This window comes from Hypanus sabinus, chromosome 4, assembly GCF_030144855.1.
Source record: "Hypanus sabinus isolate sHypSab1 chromosome 4, sHypSab1.hap1, whole genome shotgun sequence".
NCBI lineage: Eukaryota > Metazoa > Chordata > Chondrichthyes > Myliobatiformes > Dasyatidae > Hypanus > Hypanus sabinus.
Genome location: NC_082709.1, coordinates 144,100,705 through 144,119,124, shown reverse-complemented (window position 1 = coordinate 144,119,124; position 18,420 = coordinate 144,100,705). Strand labels below are relative to the sequence as shown.

Here is an 18,420-nt window from a genome sequence, read left to right as displayed (position 1 = left end):
GCTACAGGACCGCAATTTCAGGTTTGCAGCTGCAAGACTTTCTCATAGGCCCAGGTGAGAGAACCCTCCTGTGCGACATGGCTACCGGCCAACCTCGCCCCATCGTCCCGGCAGCCTGGAGGCAGCAAGTTTTTGACTCCACACACGGTTTGGCGCACCCATCTATCAGGACAACCGTCCGGCTGGTCTCCAGCAAGTTCACGTGGCATGGACTTCGTGAGCAGGTCAGTGAATGGGCCAGAACGTGCGCACAGTGCCAAACAGCCAAGGTGCAGCGGCACACTAAAGCCCTGCCGCAGCAGATCGAACCCACCCACTGGAGGTTCGACGACATTCATGTGGATATCATGGGCCCCCTACCAGTGTCCCAAGGAGCACAGTACCTCCTAACCTCCTAACTGGCCAGAGGCGGTCCTGCTCACCAACACATCTGTCGATTCCTGTGCCTGAGCACTGATTGCAACCTGGGTAGCACGCTTCAGGGTACCGGCCCACATTACCTCCGACAGAGGTGCCCAGTTCACCTCCAGCCTGTGGTCGGCTGTGGCCAGCCTGTTGGGAACACAACTACACTACACTACTGCCTACCACACACAGTTGAACAGACTAGTGGAATGCTTCCACCGTCACTTGAAGTTGGCTCTCATGTCCCGCCTGAGAGGACCTAACTGGGTGGACGAGCTTCCCTGGGTCCTGCTTGGAATCCGCACAGCGCCTAATGAGGATCTGCATGCTTTGTCGGCCGAGTGGGTGTACGGCACACCCCTAGCCGTCCCAAGAGAGTTCATACCAGCCCCAAGGGGACAAGAGGAAGAACCTACAGCAGTCCTGGACAGACTTTGCGAAAGGCTCGGCAACCTGGCCCCCATACCGACTTCACAGCTCGGACGGACCCCGACCCATGTACCCAAAGACTTAAAGAACTGTGTTTGTGTTTGTACGAAGGGGCGCACACCGGGCACTGCTACAGCGGCCATACGAGGGGCCGTTCAAGGTGATCAACAACAACGGGTCCACTTACGTTCTGGACATTGGGGGGAACGAGGAGGTTTTCACAGTGGACCGACTCAAACCAGCCCATGTGGACTTGGCGCAGCCAGTCGAGGTTCAGGCACCGCGGTGCAGAGGCAGACCTCCCAAACAGAGGCTGATCCAGACTGTGGACATTGGGGGGAGGGGGTGTATCGCCTGTTCTGGGGGTGGCGGGGGTTATGAGGCAACCCACTTTCTGCGCAGGTGAACTGGCTCATAAATAGCCAGCGTGCGGGGGGAGACTTTGGTAATGCACCTCTGATGTCATTTCCGCCCGGAGAGGGCGGGCGCTAAGGATTAAATGTCAGCGCCGTGAAGTTTGAATAAACTAGTCTCGAAATGACTTATCGACTGCGTGTCGTTATTTCAGCGCTGTGTGTAGCACATCGCTACACTCAACTGAATGCTATTGTTGCCATCACCAAGCAACATACCACCCTAATTAACTTCTCGACTAAGACTATATTAAAATATGTTATTGTCTTATAAGCAATTTCTTCTTTTAAAGTCAATAGCTCATAACTTTGTTGACAAGTGAACTTCCTTGATAGAAACAAATGGGGGAATTTGCAGTAAAATTAATATAAATATAAATATCATGTGACAAGTACCTATGAAGTTTATAAAGATAGCACATGACTACCTATAAGGTACATATTAAACCAGGAATGGGCTACTTCAATCGATCTTTGACTTTATTACACATATATTTTAACAATGTACTTACTGTTTTATCTTTAAGGTTCAACTGTCCAATCAATTTTCTATCATCAGCAGGATCTACAAGTTCACCGCCAATAAACAGTTCAACTTTTGTATGTGCACTGTTGGCCTTTATTCTACTGAGGATGCAGCGCCTAACAGACCCAATGGAGTCATTTGTGTGAGACCAAATGTCCAAATCTTCTACTTGACGTCCTTGATTTGGAAATCGTACAACCAGTGACACATGCTTCCCACGAAAAGCTCTGTTTTAAAAAAAAACAACAATGAAATTAATAGCATCATGATCCTAGCCATTCCAAATGGAGGAAATCAGAAGTCTCTATATATACAACACATTACAAATTTGCCATCTCACAGCAATATTACTGATGCATAAGATTGCTCCAGTAACTGTGGACATATTTCAGAATAATGCAATTTATTGATCTGTTATGTCACAAGCTCCATTTAATTACACCACAAAGCCAAAGTGAAGGTGTCATTTGGTCTTCTGAATCAGAATTGGGAGAGGGCATAAGCTTTGTTCACAATTGCTACAAATTGAACTAAGCTCATTTAATTGCATTTTTCAGCAAATTTACACACTTATTAAAAGATCAGTCTATGAAAAGCAAATCCAGACAAAATAAAATTTTCAATAAAAAAGTGCCTCAAAAATTTGATAAAAGTGAAAGATAAATCAACTGACATGCACAATTGATACTATCTTCAGCTACAGGTCATTGAGGCTATTTTGTGCAACATGAAATTGCCATCACTTGAATATTGATAATTTCAAAATGACAAAAAAGGTTCAATAGTCAAAAACACAACTCTTAAAAACCTTCTTAAGATAGGAAAAATTTAGGGAAACAATAAAGTATTTTAATTGACAAGTCAGAACATAATCTACCATTTACCTTTACTTGAAAGCAGACCTGCAAATATACAAACCTAGACATGGGAAGAATTGTTCGCTCTTCATGGTAGTCACTGTCACATTCATTTATGTATTCTCGCAGCACTGTCAAAACGCGTACCATCCGTATTGCCTCTTGTCTTGCACAATTAATACTGTCTTTATCGCCATCCAGTACACACAGTGTGTCATAGGAAGCCTTCAATCGATCAAAACATGACTGAATAAAGTCTTCATGAATCTCAACCTAGATGTGTGAACATTAGGATAAGATGATCATTACAAATAAATGTGGTTTAATAGCTTCAATTGGCTAAAACAATAATTTCAATCAACTTCTTTCGCCAGCTTGCTTTCCATCCTCCACTTATGACAATTTCATTATATAAGCTAAACATACGCAAATCTGATAATTCCTAATTTTGCAGCACCACAGAAATGCATCTATAGTTTTTTTGCTTCATAAGATTATCTTTAGATCACATTACGACAAGTATACATCAAGATTTCTTTCATGCCCTTAAAGAGTTGAGTCCTAAATATTGAATTATCTTCAGAATATTGCAAATGTTTATTGGGCACAGCAGCTATATCTTAAGTACTGAAGCAGAAAATGAAAATACCAGCATTAAAAATCTAGTAGTTTAACTTGGCATAATGCATATTAACAGCAAGTAAAATCAGTTTCACACTAAAATTCCAAGTCAAAATACATACTTGATTAACCTGCAACCTTGGCCCAAGATTTGTGTATATTTCCTTCAGCAGATCTATTGCTCGACTGGCAATGTCATCACTTCCTTGAATTACAACCTATTGAAGACAGGAAATAAAGTGATAAATCTTAAGCAAAAGTTAGGATTTAAAAAAAAAGAGAGACAAACTTTCCAAAAATTCTCAATACAGAGGCTACAAACTTTTACTAGTACAATCCAATTAACAAACTCATTTTCCTTTACTATGCAGTTTAATCACACTCATAATCACGATTAATAAGACCAGGAGCAGAAATAGGGCATTTGGCCCATTTAGTCTGCTCCGCCATTCGACCATGGCTGATTAAGTATGATTTAGCATCCCTTTCAATCCCACTTTCCCTCCTTTACCCTGTAACTTTTGACACCCTGACTAATCAAAAACTTAACAACCTTTGCTTTAAATATACCCAATGTCTTGGCTTCCACATTGCCTATAGCAATGAATTGTACAGATTCACCACCCTCTGGTCCTAGATTCCCCAAATTTATGAAACATCCACTCGATCTAGGCCTTTTAGTATTTGACAGGTTTCTTTAAGAACCCCCTCCTCCCCATTGTTCTAAACTTCAGCAAGTAAAGGACCAGAGCAATAAAATGCACCTCATATGTTAACTCTTTCATTCTCAGTCTCATTCTCATGAACCTCCTCTGGACCTTCTCCAATACCAGCAGATCTTTTCTAAAACTGCTCTCTAAACTCCAAGTGCAGATTGACCAATGTTTTATAAAGCTTCAGTATTACATCCTTAATACCCATCCAAATGAAGAGGAGAAAGAAAACTATTTTTACCCATTCAAATACTTTGTCCTATTCAAATGAAGAGGGGAGATCTTGTTTAGACAGGGTTTACAAATTGCATGACACCTTTGAGCCTAAAAAAACCAATTCCAATATTGCAAATTGGAATTGCTTTTTTTCAGTCTCAAAGGTGTATTCACCATACATGAGAAATAGATATATTGCATCATCAGCTGTATTGATCTATGCTTTGTGAGGTTACAGTGAATGCAATGAAGTGTATTGTATACTCTCCAATATCAGCAGTAATATGGCAGAATCAACCTTTGGATCACAGAAGAGCTTAGATTTCTAACCTAATTTTTTTAAACTACGACCAACATTCTGCAATTATGCCATGATATGGCTTGTCCACAGGGAAATGGCCTCTTAGCATGTACTGTCAAGCCTGTGAATTAGCTTCCATGTTTCAATAATTCTCATTCTTCTCATCTCCATAAAGCATTAGTGAAAATGTTCATCCTTGAATCAAAGGGTAGAACCTTCTCTTTACTGGCTTCAATATTAGCACTAATATTGCCTCTTGGCCTCTGGATACAAGAGGCAATAAATAAGTTTCACTTGGGAGCAAAAAAAAGGTACAAGTCTAAATAATAAAAACTCAACCCTGTTCTATTATAGAAGATGATGGCAAATATTTTTCCTGCCTGATTTTCACATTTAATTGCCTGAGTGTCCAAAAAATGTAACCACAACAGTTAGATTGAACTTACTGACTACATCCCCCTCATCTGCTGGAAATATCTCATCCCTTATTCAGAGAAGTATGAGTAAAAAGAACTTCAGCCAGAGAAAACCCCCTCAGTATCTTTCCTGCCAATCATATTATGTCACAACTCCTAAAATGTTGAGTGTGTGTCATCAGGCTCCTGTACCCCCTCTCTAATGGTACTAATAAGATAGGAAATCCTGGGTGATAGGGATCCTTAATTATTGATCTGCCTTTTTGAGGCATCTCCTTTTGAAGATGTCCTCAATGCTGAGAAAGCTAGAGCTCATGATGGAGCTGGCTGAGTTTGCAACCCTCTGCAGTTTCTTGGTTCTGTGCAATGGCCCTCCATACCAGATAGCGCTGCAACAAGTTCGAATGTTGTCTACAGTACATCCGTAGAAATTTCTATGTCTTTAGTGACATACAAAACCCCCTTAGCACCTAATTGGCTTGCCTTCTTTGTAAATGCATCAATGTGCTGGGCCCAAGATAGATCTTCAGTTTCTAGCAGCAATCCCTGAGGAACACTACTAGCAAGTTACCCCATCACTGAACCAATCTCCTGTCTCCTATTGCTGAGCCAATTTTGTATCCAGTTTGCCAATTTGTCCTGGACCACATGGACCTTAAACTTTCAGATCAGTCTCCTGTATAATAATATCTGAGCAAACCATCCTTAATGCACAGCCCTCATCAGTAAACTTGGTGACAGTGTATGCAACACATTGGAATGAACCTTATTTAGCTAGGCATTTAATACAACTACCTATTGGTAGTGCAAGGTAATTGGAAGTAGCAAAATGACAGACAGCAGAACTTTGCTTTTGAAATACAGTGCCATGAAAAAAGTACTTAGCCCCACAACTATTTTCACATTTCACTGTTTCATTTTCCAAATTTGAAATATATTGATATTAAATTTTTGAGCAAATTTACAACATTGTAGATCATGTCAAATCAAAATCGGTCAACAATTTATTAAAAATTAAAAACTAAAATTGAGAAGCTGAAAAAGTACTCATTCCCTTATGCTAACTTTTCTCAAGATATACTGTATTACCTTACCAACTCACCCAATTTGTTGATGTAATAAATTGGAGGACCGTCTGTTTTCAATGAATACAGACCCCTTCACTCTGTAAGGTCCAACAGTATGGCAGATTTTCAACACACCGAACCAAAATAAAGATCAGCAGAAATCAGTGCTGCAACTGGAGATGAAGTTCATGGTTCCACTATTTCTAAGGCCTCGTACAAAAAGAGTATTTATGGAAGAGTGGCAACATAGAAGCCCTGCTTAAAAAGTATATTCTTGCCCGTAAAGACTTTGCAAAGAGTCACTTAGAAGATATTGTTAAGATGTTGAACCAGGTCTTGTAGTCAGATGAAACAGAGTTCCTGGATAAAAATCTGCTAGCCTCTGCCAGACTTAAACTGGGGAGGACGTTCATCTTTCAGCATGACAATAACCCAAAGCACAATGCCAGAGCATCCACGGAGTGGCTTCAAATGAAGAAAACTGATGTCCTTGAGTGGTCCAATCGGAGACCTGACCTTAACATGATTGAACACCTCCAGCAAGACCTCAAGATTGTTGTCCACCGCTGCTCTCCAACTAACTTGGCAAGGAGGAATGGGCAATTCTTGCTCCATCACATTGTGCAAAGCTAATAAAGTCTTATTCAAAAAAAAAATACTGGCTATAATAGTAGCTAGAGATGAATTTTTAGTTTTTCATGTTTTACAATTTTCCTCTTTTGTTGGCCTCTATTGCAAAAAAGAGGATTGTGTGATTCATGAATAAGAATTCTCAGTTAAAATAATCAAGATCCCTGGATGTAATACTTAATTATCCCTGGATGTAATACTTAATTATGTGAACAAAAGATTGAGGGCGGAATTCTTTTATAAGGCACTACATATCTCTATGCACTTATCAGTTCATTACTTAGGTAAACAGCTAACATGACAGACCATGATGCATTATAGCGTTCTGTACAAAACCTAAAGGGACAGATGCACCAGGCCTGAGACGGATACACATTAGATGGCTAACAAATCACTGGTGCACGTAAACACTTAAGCACTGATACTCTAGCAGGAGCATTAAAAATGATAAAATGAATGATATATTGAGAGTATCGGTGGAATTAAATAGATGGGAATGCCACCCACCCACATCAGAAAATTATGACAGCCACAGATCAGAGACAAAACAGCCAAGAACAAAGTTATTACAAGGAAATCTGCAGATGCTGGAAATTCAAGCAACACTCACAAAATGCTAGTGGGACACAGCAGGCCAGGCAGCATCAAAAGAAAGAAGCACTGTTGATGTTTCAGGCCAAAACGTCGACAATGCTTCTTCCAATAGATGCTGCCTGGCCTGCTGTGTTCCACCAGCATTTTGTGTGTGTTGTAAGAATAAAGTTGCCTAGGAAGTTAAACTTTATGACAGGACATCAGAAGTTAAACATTATGACAGGCAAGAGATTCCTCAGTTTGCACTGCATCTCACCTGTCTCAAATATGATCGCGGGCATATCTTCTGCACAGCGTATTATTACTGTGTCAAAGTTGTATGCAATGTTTTATTCTCATTTGATCTCTACTTTAAAATTGGGGAGTGGATAGATTGCTAGAGTTTATTCTGGGGAAATGGGAGTCAGAAGAGGTATTACGGAAAGTTGAGTGGTGGGAGATGAATTAATTCAAAAATAAGAGCAAAAGTTAAAAAAAACTTGAGAATGACACATGAACTGACAAAATTTAAATTAATTTTGGAGTACAACTGGACAAGTTTTCACAAAAGGAACGCCTAGCATTGCTTAAACCAACAAAATTAAAAGCATTGCAAAAGTTCTCAAGAACCTAGTGACCAACACCTCCAGCAAAAAAATCAGTAAGCTATTTCAAATGTAATAGTAATAGCAACCTTTAAGGTTCCATTAAGATTAAACATTTATATTAGACATTTGATTCCTTAAATTGTGATTTTTTTGGATTTTCCACGTTTCAAGTTGATTTTCTATTCTAGCAACAGAAATTTCTGAATTCAGAACTTAACAGTTGACACATTTTGTTTTGAAAAAATTCTCAATTATCTACATTAGTCATACTTAACACTATCTCACACTTTCTTTTAAAAGCACTAGAAACAATATTATTTAAGTATGCTATTATGACTAGTTAAGGAAAAACAATATCCTTGCTAATGTACCAACAATCATAACTTGTTATAGTAATTAAAAATGTCATCCAATGATCAAAATAAAATAAAATAAAATCAGTATTTCTCCTTACCCTCCATAGATATTCCAGTCCAATTAACTCAAGGTCATCCATCATATAAGCACGCCGTTTTGCTACAAGCTTCCCTTCTCGACAATTGACAGCTTTGAAAAAGCGTTCAAAGCACTTCATTCCATTTTCCGTTAAGAGAGATGGATCCAGTTGTAAAACATTATTTTCAAAGAAGTCCTTGTTAATATCTGGGTCTAAGTCAGGCTCATCTCCCATTAACTTTGAAAACCACTTAAAACAGGCTTCACGATCACAAAGGTAAACGGCATTCTCAGCCAAACATTTCCAGATCTGCTTGGCTTGAGGAGCACACAACCATAGCTGACCATCCTTTAATAAAAACCTGAGGCAACAAAACAAATTTTGAGATTATACTTCTGGTAAAATTTTCTGATTATGCCCAGGATAATTCACATAATGGCATTGATCAAGATTACATGTTAATAACTCTCTATGCCTTAGTCCTAAGAAATGCACCTCAAGAACTGCTTCCCATCAAGATTCTCAAGATGCTTCCCATCTCAAAAACTCTCAATTTTGAAAAAACATTCAGAACTCGTCATGTTGATTTATTTTTCATCTTTTTGTTTTTCCTCACATAATCTACCATCATAAGTACAACATTAGAAACAAAAAAGTAGTTTACCATCAGGGGCCAAGAACCATCATGAACCCCACCTGCACATGGATACTCTGAACTGTGATGAGAAAAATTTGATCCCGTTAACTCAAAAGGTTACACAAATGTAATATTCTCCAAACAAATCTGTTTTTCCCTAATAGAAAATAGTAAGGCTAATAAATAATATTTAACTTCAAGGAACAGTAGATAATTTTCACACAAAATAGCTTTTTATTCAACCAATAATCCTCTCATTTTCATTTTTTAAGTTTTCAGATCACAGTTTTACTCGTGGAATAAATGGCCCATCTAAAAGTGGAACATCCTTTTGTATACAATTCAAATTCATCTACATAGGTTTTAACCCTATCTTCCAAGTATTATCTCAGGCTTGATGAAACTATTATTTACTATTATAATAGAAAACAGATGTTATGCCTTTGTAAAATGAAGGGCTAAAGAAAGTAGATGCAAATTTCCCCTTACAGAAATATCAAAAAATGTCATGTACTTTAAAAATGAAAATATAAAGTGAAATTTTTTCTGTTGTAAATCTTCCATACTTCAGCTACAATTTACAAACAGTTCCTTATGCGGATGAACAGTAAGAAAACTTAATTGTCATGCTTATTATACTGTCAGTCAATTCTTACAGTTTCATACATACGCTAACTCACCTCAAGAAATTAAGTCTTTCTTGGACTTCTTGTACATGACTATAGCGGCTTCCCGATCGTACTGTTTGGGGATCATACTCTGGGTTCTCTGCAAGATGTACAAATGTCCATTAATGCACAGAAAACTCACTGGAATATCAATGAAAAAGAAGTCACAGGAGAATATACTGTCATCTATTCTAATTCATGGAAATGTCAATGTTAGAGTAAGCAAAATTTTGATAACATTTTAACACCAATTAAGAGAAAATCTATATTGCACAAACACTATACTGGGATTGGTCATCACAATGTACAATGACACATACACAATTTATTTGCAGCAAGGTTGAGAATTCTGTAACCACTCAATAGAGAACATTTTATTTCCATCATTGGGGATTGAATACTGATACCTGCAACCACTTTTATAAAGACACAAATTCGATAAGTTTATTAATCTACTATTAAGTTAGAAATAGTTTTACAAGTCAAGCTGAATTTTAACTAAACCAATGCAATAACAGCTTCCTCCTATCTTTTTTCCATTCCAATTCTGACAATTTCCTCAATCATCCTTTTTCAGAGCACTTGAATCTCTCTCAAGAGAAATAATGAAGGACCCCAATCAAATATTTTCAAATTGGAGCTCCAAGAACATTGAGAAGCCCCTAGAGATGTGTGCTACACTCTGGTTTCACAGAACAAGCACCTCCTTAGATGGAACAACCAAATGATGCAAAATTGCTCCATTCCCCTTTCTAATCATAGAAACATATCATATTTCAGAACTTGGATGAGCATATGTGGGGACAGATCAGAAGCATAGCCCAATGCAAGTACTGCACATAGACAGAAGTAAACGCTGCAGAGGCGACAATGGTACATGGAACCATTCTGCAAGCTAGATATTATGGAGACCCTAAATCGGACTACTGCTCACATATTTTTAATGCATGTAGCTGTTGGTTCAAAAAATGGCAACAAAAAAAAGTAATCACCAAACACTGGATGTTGCTATTTATAAATCTTACACTTATAGACAGATTTCTCTATGTTCTAATTTTGTTCTTGACTTATTCTAACAAAGATTTAAAACCCCTGATCCACTCATGTCATCTCTTTTAAGTCTCCCATGGTACTTATTCCATCTGGCGCATACTTTACAGAATATTAAGTCAGATACCCTCTTTCTAAGATGTTCTTTAAAACCTTGCGTCACATCAATCTAACTTGCATAAGATGCTTATTTGTATGTTTGTGTAAGCTAATTAGACAAAATCTGTGATCTTCTAGGTGTGTTGCAAATAACAGCACTTACACTAATCTCAGAGAACTTCAACATACCAGGGGTAAAAAAAAAGGTAATTGATGACTTGACAAGGATGAGTTACACAGGTGAGGGACAGAGAAAAATAAAGAGGGTGGAGAAAAAAGATCAGTAATTTAATACCTTCAGGGTAAAAATATAGCTGCAGTAAAGCCATAAGAACAAAACCTCTGATAGGTTTAATACAGAAAGATTGTGAGATTTAGTGATTACATAACTGAAATGTACATTTTCATAAAGCTATACTCAGGAAAATAACAGGCAAAGCAATTTTGAAATAAAAATATCTTAGGATGGCAAAAAGATGTGCAATAACACCAATTGTTTACCATCCCAAATTTCCCCACAATAATGCTGTCTTCCATGTTCAACCATTCAACAACTTATTCAGATACTTCAGAGAACAATGTTTGGATTCAAATATGGACTTCGGAATACTACATCAAAACTCTAGTTTAAATATAGTAACTATAACTTATAACTAATATACAAGGAAAAAACAACCACCGGTCAAGACAAGAAATGTTTTGATCTAAGTTAAACGTAGGTTACTGTAGCTTGATAAGATAGGACAGAGCAGTTTCACCATATGTATAGTATATAGTAGTATCCCAGACATGAAACCATATTAAACAAATAATACAAATACGAAGTGGCAGTGACAGCATTCAAGTTATATTTAGTTTACATGCTGTGAAAGAAAATTTCACAAAGTAGAAGTTATTTTAAAAAGGCCAACAATGGTTCTAATATGTAAGAAACGATACGCTCATAAATACTCTTATCAAAAGCATTCAGGAGTGGGACAAAGAAATTACAGCTTACAATCACTTGAACAATCACCGATCATGTTTGTGACAGTGACTAACTATGCAGTGCTTGGAGGTCTAAGCTCAAGTTCTGACTTGACAGTATTTAAATAAATTATGTTTTAAATTTCCTGTTGAGTTTCTTCTTGAGATTAACAGAATTCATTGTACTGATCAATGTGTGCAGTTAACAATGTTTGCATTAATATGTCAAACATAAATGGTGGGAGTTCTAAGCAAAATAGTAAAGCAGTGATTATAAGCTTAGAGACATTGACTGAAATTTATTCAATATATTTGAATGCATCCAAAAATTACATGAAAGCTGACAAAGACAGCAGATGACAGAAAGATACGGTATTCTTTTGCACAGATAACTCATGAGCAACTAAGTAAACAACAAATAATGAAGAGTTATATGGATTACAAACATACATGAGCTGCTTAGCACAGATGGCTCACCAAACAGATGTGTAGGACTTAGACAAATTGGAAGAATGGGCAAAACAAAAGGGGCAGGTGGAATACAGTGTTGGGAAATATATGATAATGCATTTTGGTAAAAGGAACAATTTCACAAGATGCATACTATTATCTAAATGGGAAGAAAAGTCAAACAACAGAGCTGCAGAGGGACATAAGAGTCCTTGTGCAAGACTCCCAGAAGGTTAATTTACAGGATGAGTCTGTGGTAAAGAAGGCAAATGCAATGTTGGCACTTATTTCAAAGGGAATAGAATATAAAAGCAAGGGGATAATGCTAAGGCCCCTTATCTTAGCAAGGATAGGTGGTCTTTGGAGAGAGTCTGGAGGAGGTTCAGGAGGATGATTCCGGGAATGAAGAGTGTATGGCAGCTTTAGGCGCATACTCACTGGAATTGAGAGTGAGAGTGAGAGTGAGAGTGAGAGTGAGAGTGAGAGTGAGAGTGAGAGTGAGAGTGAGAGTGAGAGTGAGAGTGAGAGTGAGAGTGTGAGTGTGAGTGTGAGTGTGTTTCTCATTGAAACCTACCGAATGCTGAAAGCACTAAAAAAGGTGGATGTTTCCTGTGGTGGGGTTATCCAGAATTAGAGGGCATGGCCTCAAAATTGAAAGGTGATCTTTAAGAACAGAGTTAGTGAATCTGTGGAATGCCCTGCCACAGACCGTGGTGGAGACCAAGTCCATGGGTATAGATAAGGCGGAAGTTGATTGTTTCCTGATCAGTCAAGGCATCTAAGGGTATGGTGAGAAGGCAGGTGTACGGGGTTGAGTGCAATCTAAGATCAGCTATGATAGAATGGCAGAGCAGACTTGATAGGCTGAATGACCTAATTTTGCTTCTGTACCTTGTGGTCTTACGACAATGTATCAGAACATGGGAATAAGTATATGCTACATGTTACACAAAACATTCAGTTTCTTTCAATAAAGGAAGCTTTCTATTTGAATAACACAAATCACATGCCAGACATCACTATCACAGTACATACAGTGCATATGGGCACATCAGTGGCACAGACCCAGAGAGGTTACAGCATTTTAACATAATGGTATAAAGAAGAAACTGCAGGAGTCCAAAATATTGTCCAAAATGACAAAACTCATAGCATCAAGTCAAACACAGATAAAATTTTAACCTCTAAGTGAAGCTTGTACAATTTGCCTATGAGTGAAGCTTGCACAAATTGCATATGACTTCATTGTTTTCTTTTTTATGCTCTGTTTCTCTCTCAGTAGGAAGCAACAAAGGTAGATAGGAAGGTTGGACACTATGAACTGTACCTGTTGTGCAGGTCAGTGGTTGAAATTGGGAGCAGTTATTGGGAATGCAGGGAGTATAAAAAGTGATACTCTTATGATCACTGTAAATAGCTGTTTGGAAATCAGCATTAGCTAAGAGGGCCAAAGGGGCCTATTTTCATTTTGTAGAATTGTATAACACTATTTTTCACATTGGCTGTTATGGGCATTGTTCCACTCGACAAACTTGTTGATCCGCCACCATGACTAGCACATCACTTATTAGGGCGACAACTCAAGAAAACTGACTAAATAGATGGTTTGGTTGGTCATCATAAAGCTGAGAGATTTAATGCTGAAGAACTACGGTGAACATGGTAGCAGGTAAGTCGGCACTCTGGGAAATGACTATTTGTACTTGCTAAATGTGAAACCAGCAGCTTCCAGCATGAACTAATTCTGGGATAATTTTTAAAAATACAGCAGTATTTGTAGCTCTTCTCATCGCCCCTTGTTCAAGCTCTTAACTGCTTCCTTTTGCCAATGTATTTGCAGTTCAGGTTGCAACACAGATGATTTCTGAATTCAAAACTTAACAATCCATCTCCAGTTAGATACAAAATAATTGAGTCTACACTCATGTTTTTTTCTCTTTGTAATCATAGAATTATATGTACAGTAGATTCTGGTTAATTGAGACATGTTGGGACAAGTACATTTTGGCACATTTAAGCAGCTGCACAAATTAGCTGGTTTCATAGAAATAGTTAAAAAGGTATTAAAAAACACAAATAACCATTATAATTAAGTAATAAATTATGTGCTTAAATAAAATACAGAACAAATTAGAACACTGCCATTCCTCCTCCAGTACTATAAAACTGTGTGTTAGTTTCGATTAACTGTAAATGAAAACAAATCATTGCAGACAGCCTTCCTACAATGCTTTTGACAGCCTTTCCCAAATTTTTGTTTTCATTGTAACATTAAAGATGATTGTCACTACCTTTAAGTTTTCGTAGTTCCTAACTTGAAGTACTGAAATAGTTTCATTTTCATTCCTGGCCGTTTCTGGTACCTCCAAGTCTCAAAGCTTGAAACCACAGCCAGCAAAGCAATGCTAAATTGGCTCACTTCTTATTTCTTCCTAACTATCAGGGACAAAATCACTACTTTTTTTAAACAACATCAGTTTGTAAACTGATGCTATTTAAAAACTGCTTTAAGCAAGATGTCACATAAGTGTATGCCACTGACACTTAGTTAGAAACTGTTTGTTTCCTGTCCCAATTAAGGAGGTTAGTGTCCAAAATGAACAAAGGGAATCACAGCTATTTTCTTGATTAGTTTGTGTATTTTAAAGAGTTGTGCCAAATAAACAGCTGTCCTGATTAACCAATGGCTCAACTAACCAAAATCCATTTTATTAGTTTTCTAATGGCACCCACACCAGCTCTCAATTAGAGACTTCAACCTTTGTTATGGGAATCCAGTTCTTCACAACTAAGTGCATTAAATCAAGTGTGAACTTTAAACTAAGATTGTGATAAATATTTTATTTTTCACAAAACACAGTAGTGTCTTTACCTTTGTGAAACTGCCGTATGTTCTCCATATATGCAGAGAGGTTTTCAGCTACCAAGGTGACCAATGAGTGATTATGTTGAAGCTGGTTAATCAAATCATGCCGATAGAACACATGAGGACTTCTTTGGGTCTGACTACAAAGAAAAGGCACGAGTTAAACAGCGCCACTGGATAATACTCAAAAATATATCCACTGCAGTAATGGACAATAACGTAATTTCCAATATAAATACACAGGTGATCCCCACATCCTAACCATTTGGTTAACAAATTTACTCTGACAGTACTTGAAACCACTACTCAAAAATTTGAGCAGAATTTTTTCCCCCCGCATAGAACTGGTGGAAAAAGTAAATGAGAAACAATTTTTTTCCTCAACTTGTGTTTATTAAAGATGATGCGGCATAGAAAATTGTGATAAAGTTCAAGTATACGTATGTCACCATATATAACCTGTGATTCATTTTCTTATGGGCATACTCAGTAAATCCAAGAACCATAATAGAATCAATTAAAGACTGCACCCAGTAGGACTGGTGAAAACCAATAGGCAAAAGACAACAAAATGTGCAAATATAAAAGAAAAAAGAAATAATACTAATAAATAAGTTATTCATACAGAGAACAAGATGAAGAGTTCTTGAAACTGAGTCCATTGGTTCCTACAAATGCAATCCCATGAGCTTTGGGGTTAGCTCCTGTAGATACAAACTTGGCGATGGTGGAAGAATAGGCAAAACAGTAAAAGACATGTTGAGTATACTGAAATGGCCACTATTTTGCTAGATGAAAGTCATGGGATTGCATAAAAAAGGTAGATAACTTTCCTGACATATTTCCTCAAAAAAATTCATGAAGGATAGAATGGTGTGGCACTTTGGGTAAACTAGTATAAAACTTGGTACAGTACCTATACATGCAAAAATTGACTATTTGGGTCAGATCCTGAAAGTAGTACACACAAATATTCAAGACATTCACCACCCTGAGAAGCCATTTCTATGCACATTAATTTTAAATGACCGGCTCCTTATATACTAACAATGCCCCCTTTTTAGCAATTCTCCAACTAGTAAAAACATCCCAATATCTACACTGTCAAGTTCCCTTGCATGGTCTTAAATAAGAACATAAAAGATAGGAAGTGCAGTAAGCCATCGCTCATCAACTCTGCTCCACCATTCAATAATATTCTGGCTGATCATGCTGTGAACTCAGCTCTACCTACCTGCCTTTTCCCCATAACCCTCAATTCCCCTGCTATGCAAAAATCTCTCTGTGTCCTACATATATTTAATGAGGTAGCCTCTACTAGCTCCCTGGGATGAGAATTCCACAGATTCACTACTTACAAAGTCGTTTTTCCTCATTTCTGTCAAACCTTGAGACTATGTCCCCTAGTTTTAGTGTCAATCAGAATCAGGTTTATTATCACTGGCAAGTCATGAAATTTGTTGTATTGTGGCAGCAGTATATTGCAAAACATAATTTTAAAAAACAGCAAGTTACTAATATATATCCAGAATCAACATGGTGAACCTCATCTGCATCGCCTCCAAAGCCAGAACATTTTTCCTCAAGTAAGGAGACCAGAACTGCAAGCAGTACTCCAGTTATGGCCTCATCAGTAGCCTGTATAGTTGCAGCATAAGCTTCTTGCTCTTAAAATCAATTCCTCCACCAATGGAGATTCCATTTGCCTTCTTAATAACTTGTTTTACCTGCAAAACAACCTTTTGTGATTCATAAATAAGCAATTAAGTCCCTCTGCACAATAGTATGCAGCAATGTTTTACCAGTTATCATCTGATTTTTAAATTTTTCTTTCCTCAACATAGCCTGTTATGAAGATAAAGGAAAAGAAAGAGGCCTCTATCCAGTCATTTTAAAGAAAGCTGAACAGCTTGATTGAATAAGGTGATCTGAAATTCTTTTAAACCCCAAGGAGCATTGTTAGGGCAATCTTTGCATCCCAGAGATTAGCCCAGTGAATTACCTTTCAACTGTCTCCCAATGCTACTTTATCTTTTTGAAAAAAAAAGGTGATGGGATCAAAACTTGGCATGGTATTCTAGGATGTAACTGTAACAAAACTTCCCTGATCTTTAACTCCAACCCTTCAGAATGGAAGCCACGATGCCATATAATTGCTTATTGGACCCTCCTACTAACTTTTGTGATTCATGCACGATATTCTTTCAAACTTTACTCACTGGTAGTCTCTCTCCATTTAGATCATAGTACTTTTAATCAAAGTACATGACTTCCCTAGATTGAACCAGATTTTCACCCAATCCATAACCCCAATCACAAAGTTGTCTTCACAGTATGCTCTCCAATTTTGTGAAACCCCTCAATTTTGCAAACCTCCATCAAATCTCCCCTCATTCAGCTACGCTCAAGGGAATAAAGTCCTTACCTATTCAATCTTTCCCTTAAACTCAGGTAGGTGACAGAACTACATACAATACTCCAAAGTAAGCCTCACCAACATCTTATACAACTTCATAACACCCCAACCTCTGTACTCAATATGTTGATTTATGAAGGCTTTCGTTACAACCTGATCTACCAATGATGTCACTTTCAAGAATTATGGATCTGTATTCCCAGACCCCTCTGTTCTACTGCACTCATCAATGTCTTTTCACTCACTGTGTCAGTCCTCCCTTGGTTTGTCCTCCCAAATTACAACACCTCACAATTGTCTTGGCGCCATCTGTAAATTTACAGATGGAGCTTAACACTTTATCATCCAGATTATTGATACAGATGACAAACAACACAGACCCAGCACCAATCCCTAAGACACACCACTAGTCACAGGTCTCCAGTATGAGAGGCAACCACCTACTATTACTATCTGTCTTCTTCTACAAAGCCAAATTATTTATTCATTTTACCTCATTTTGAATGCCAAGCAACGGAACATTCTTGACCAACCTCCCAGATGGGACCTTGTCAAAAGCCTTGCTAACCATGTAGACAATGTCCACTGACTTGCCTTCATCAGCTTTCCTGATAACTTCATTATACTCTACAATATCAGTTAGGCACACCTATCACAGAAAAAAACCATGCCAGCTATCCCTAATCAATCCCTGTGTATCCAAATACAGTGGATTCCAGTTAATTGGTCCATCAGTTAATTAGGTAGCCTTTTATTTGGGACAACTCTTAAACAAAGACTAATCAAGAAAATAGTGGAGATTCCCTTTGTTTATTTGGACACTATGCCATTTAGTTGTGACAACAGATTGCTGTCACTTTCTAACTAGCGTCAGTCGCTTGAGCTTGTGTGGAGGTTAAACACTATGCTTTGCTTAGAGTGATCAGATTTTAAATAGCGTCATTTGTGTGTGCTTGTGCTCAAAAGGCAGTGATTTTTCTCACTGATAGTTGGTGAGAAATAAGCAGTAAGACAATTTAGAATTGTTTTGCTTACTGCGGTTTCAAGCATTGAAGCT

The 18,420-nt window shown here is 37.8% G+C and overlaps 1 protein-coding gene across 4 annotated transcripts in view; it reads right to left on the bottom strand.

The window, feature by feature from the left end:
- Positions 1–18,420, bottom strand: part of usp9 (ubiquitin specific peptidase 9) — a 269,594-nt gene that overhangs the window by 124,336 nt on the left and 126,838 nt on the right. For all 4 annotated transcript variants that reach the window (XM_059968262.1, XM_059968261.1, XM_059968260.1 and 1 more), the window contains 6 exons: positions 14,954–15,087; positions 9,529–9,616; positions 8,230–8,572; positions 3,374–3,469; positions 2,692–2,903; positions 1,760–2,000 (listed from right to left, as the gene is read on the bottom strand). In XM_059968262.1, coding sequence (XP_059824245.1) covers positions 1,760–2,000; positions 2,692–2,903; positions 3,374–3,469; positions 8,230–8,572; positions 9,529–9,616; positions 14,954–15,087 — 1,114 coding nt within the window. The remainder of the gene's footprint in view (positions 1–1,759; positions 2,001–2,691; positions 2,904–3,373; positions 3,470–8,229; positions 8,573–9,528; positions 9,617–14,953; positions 15,088–18,420) is intronic.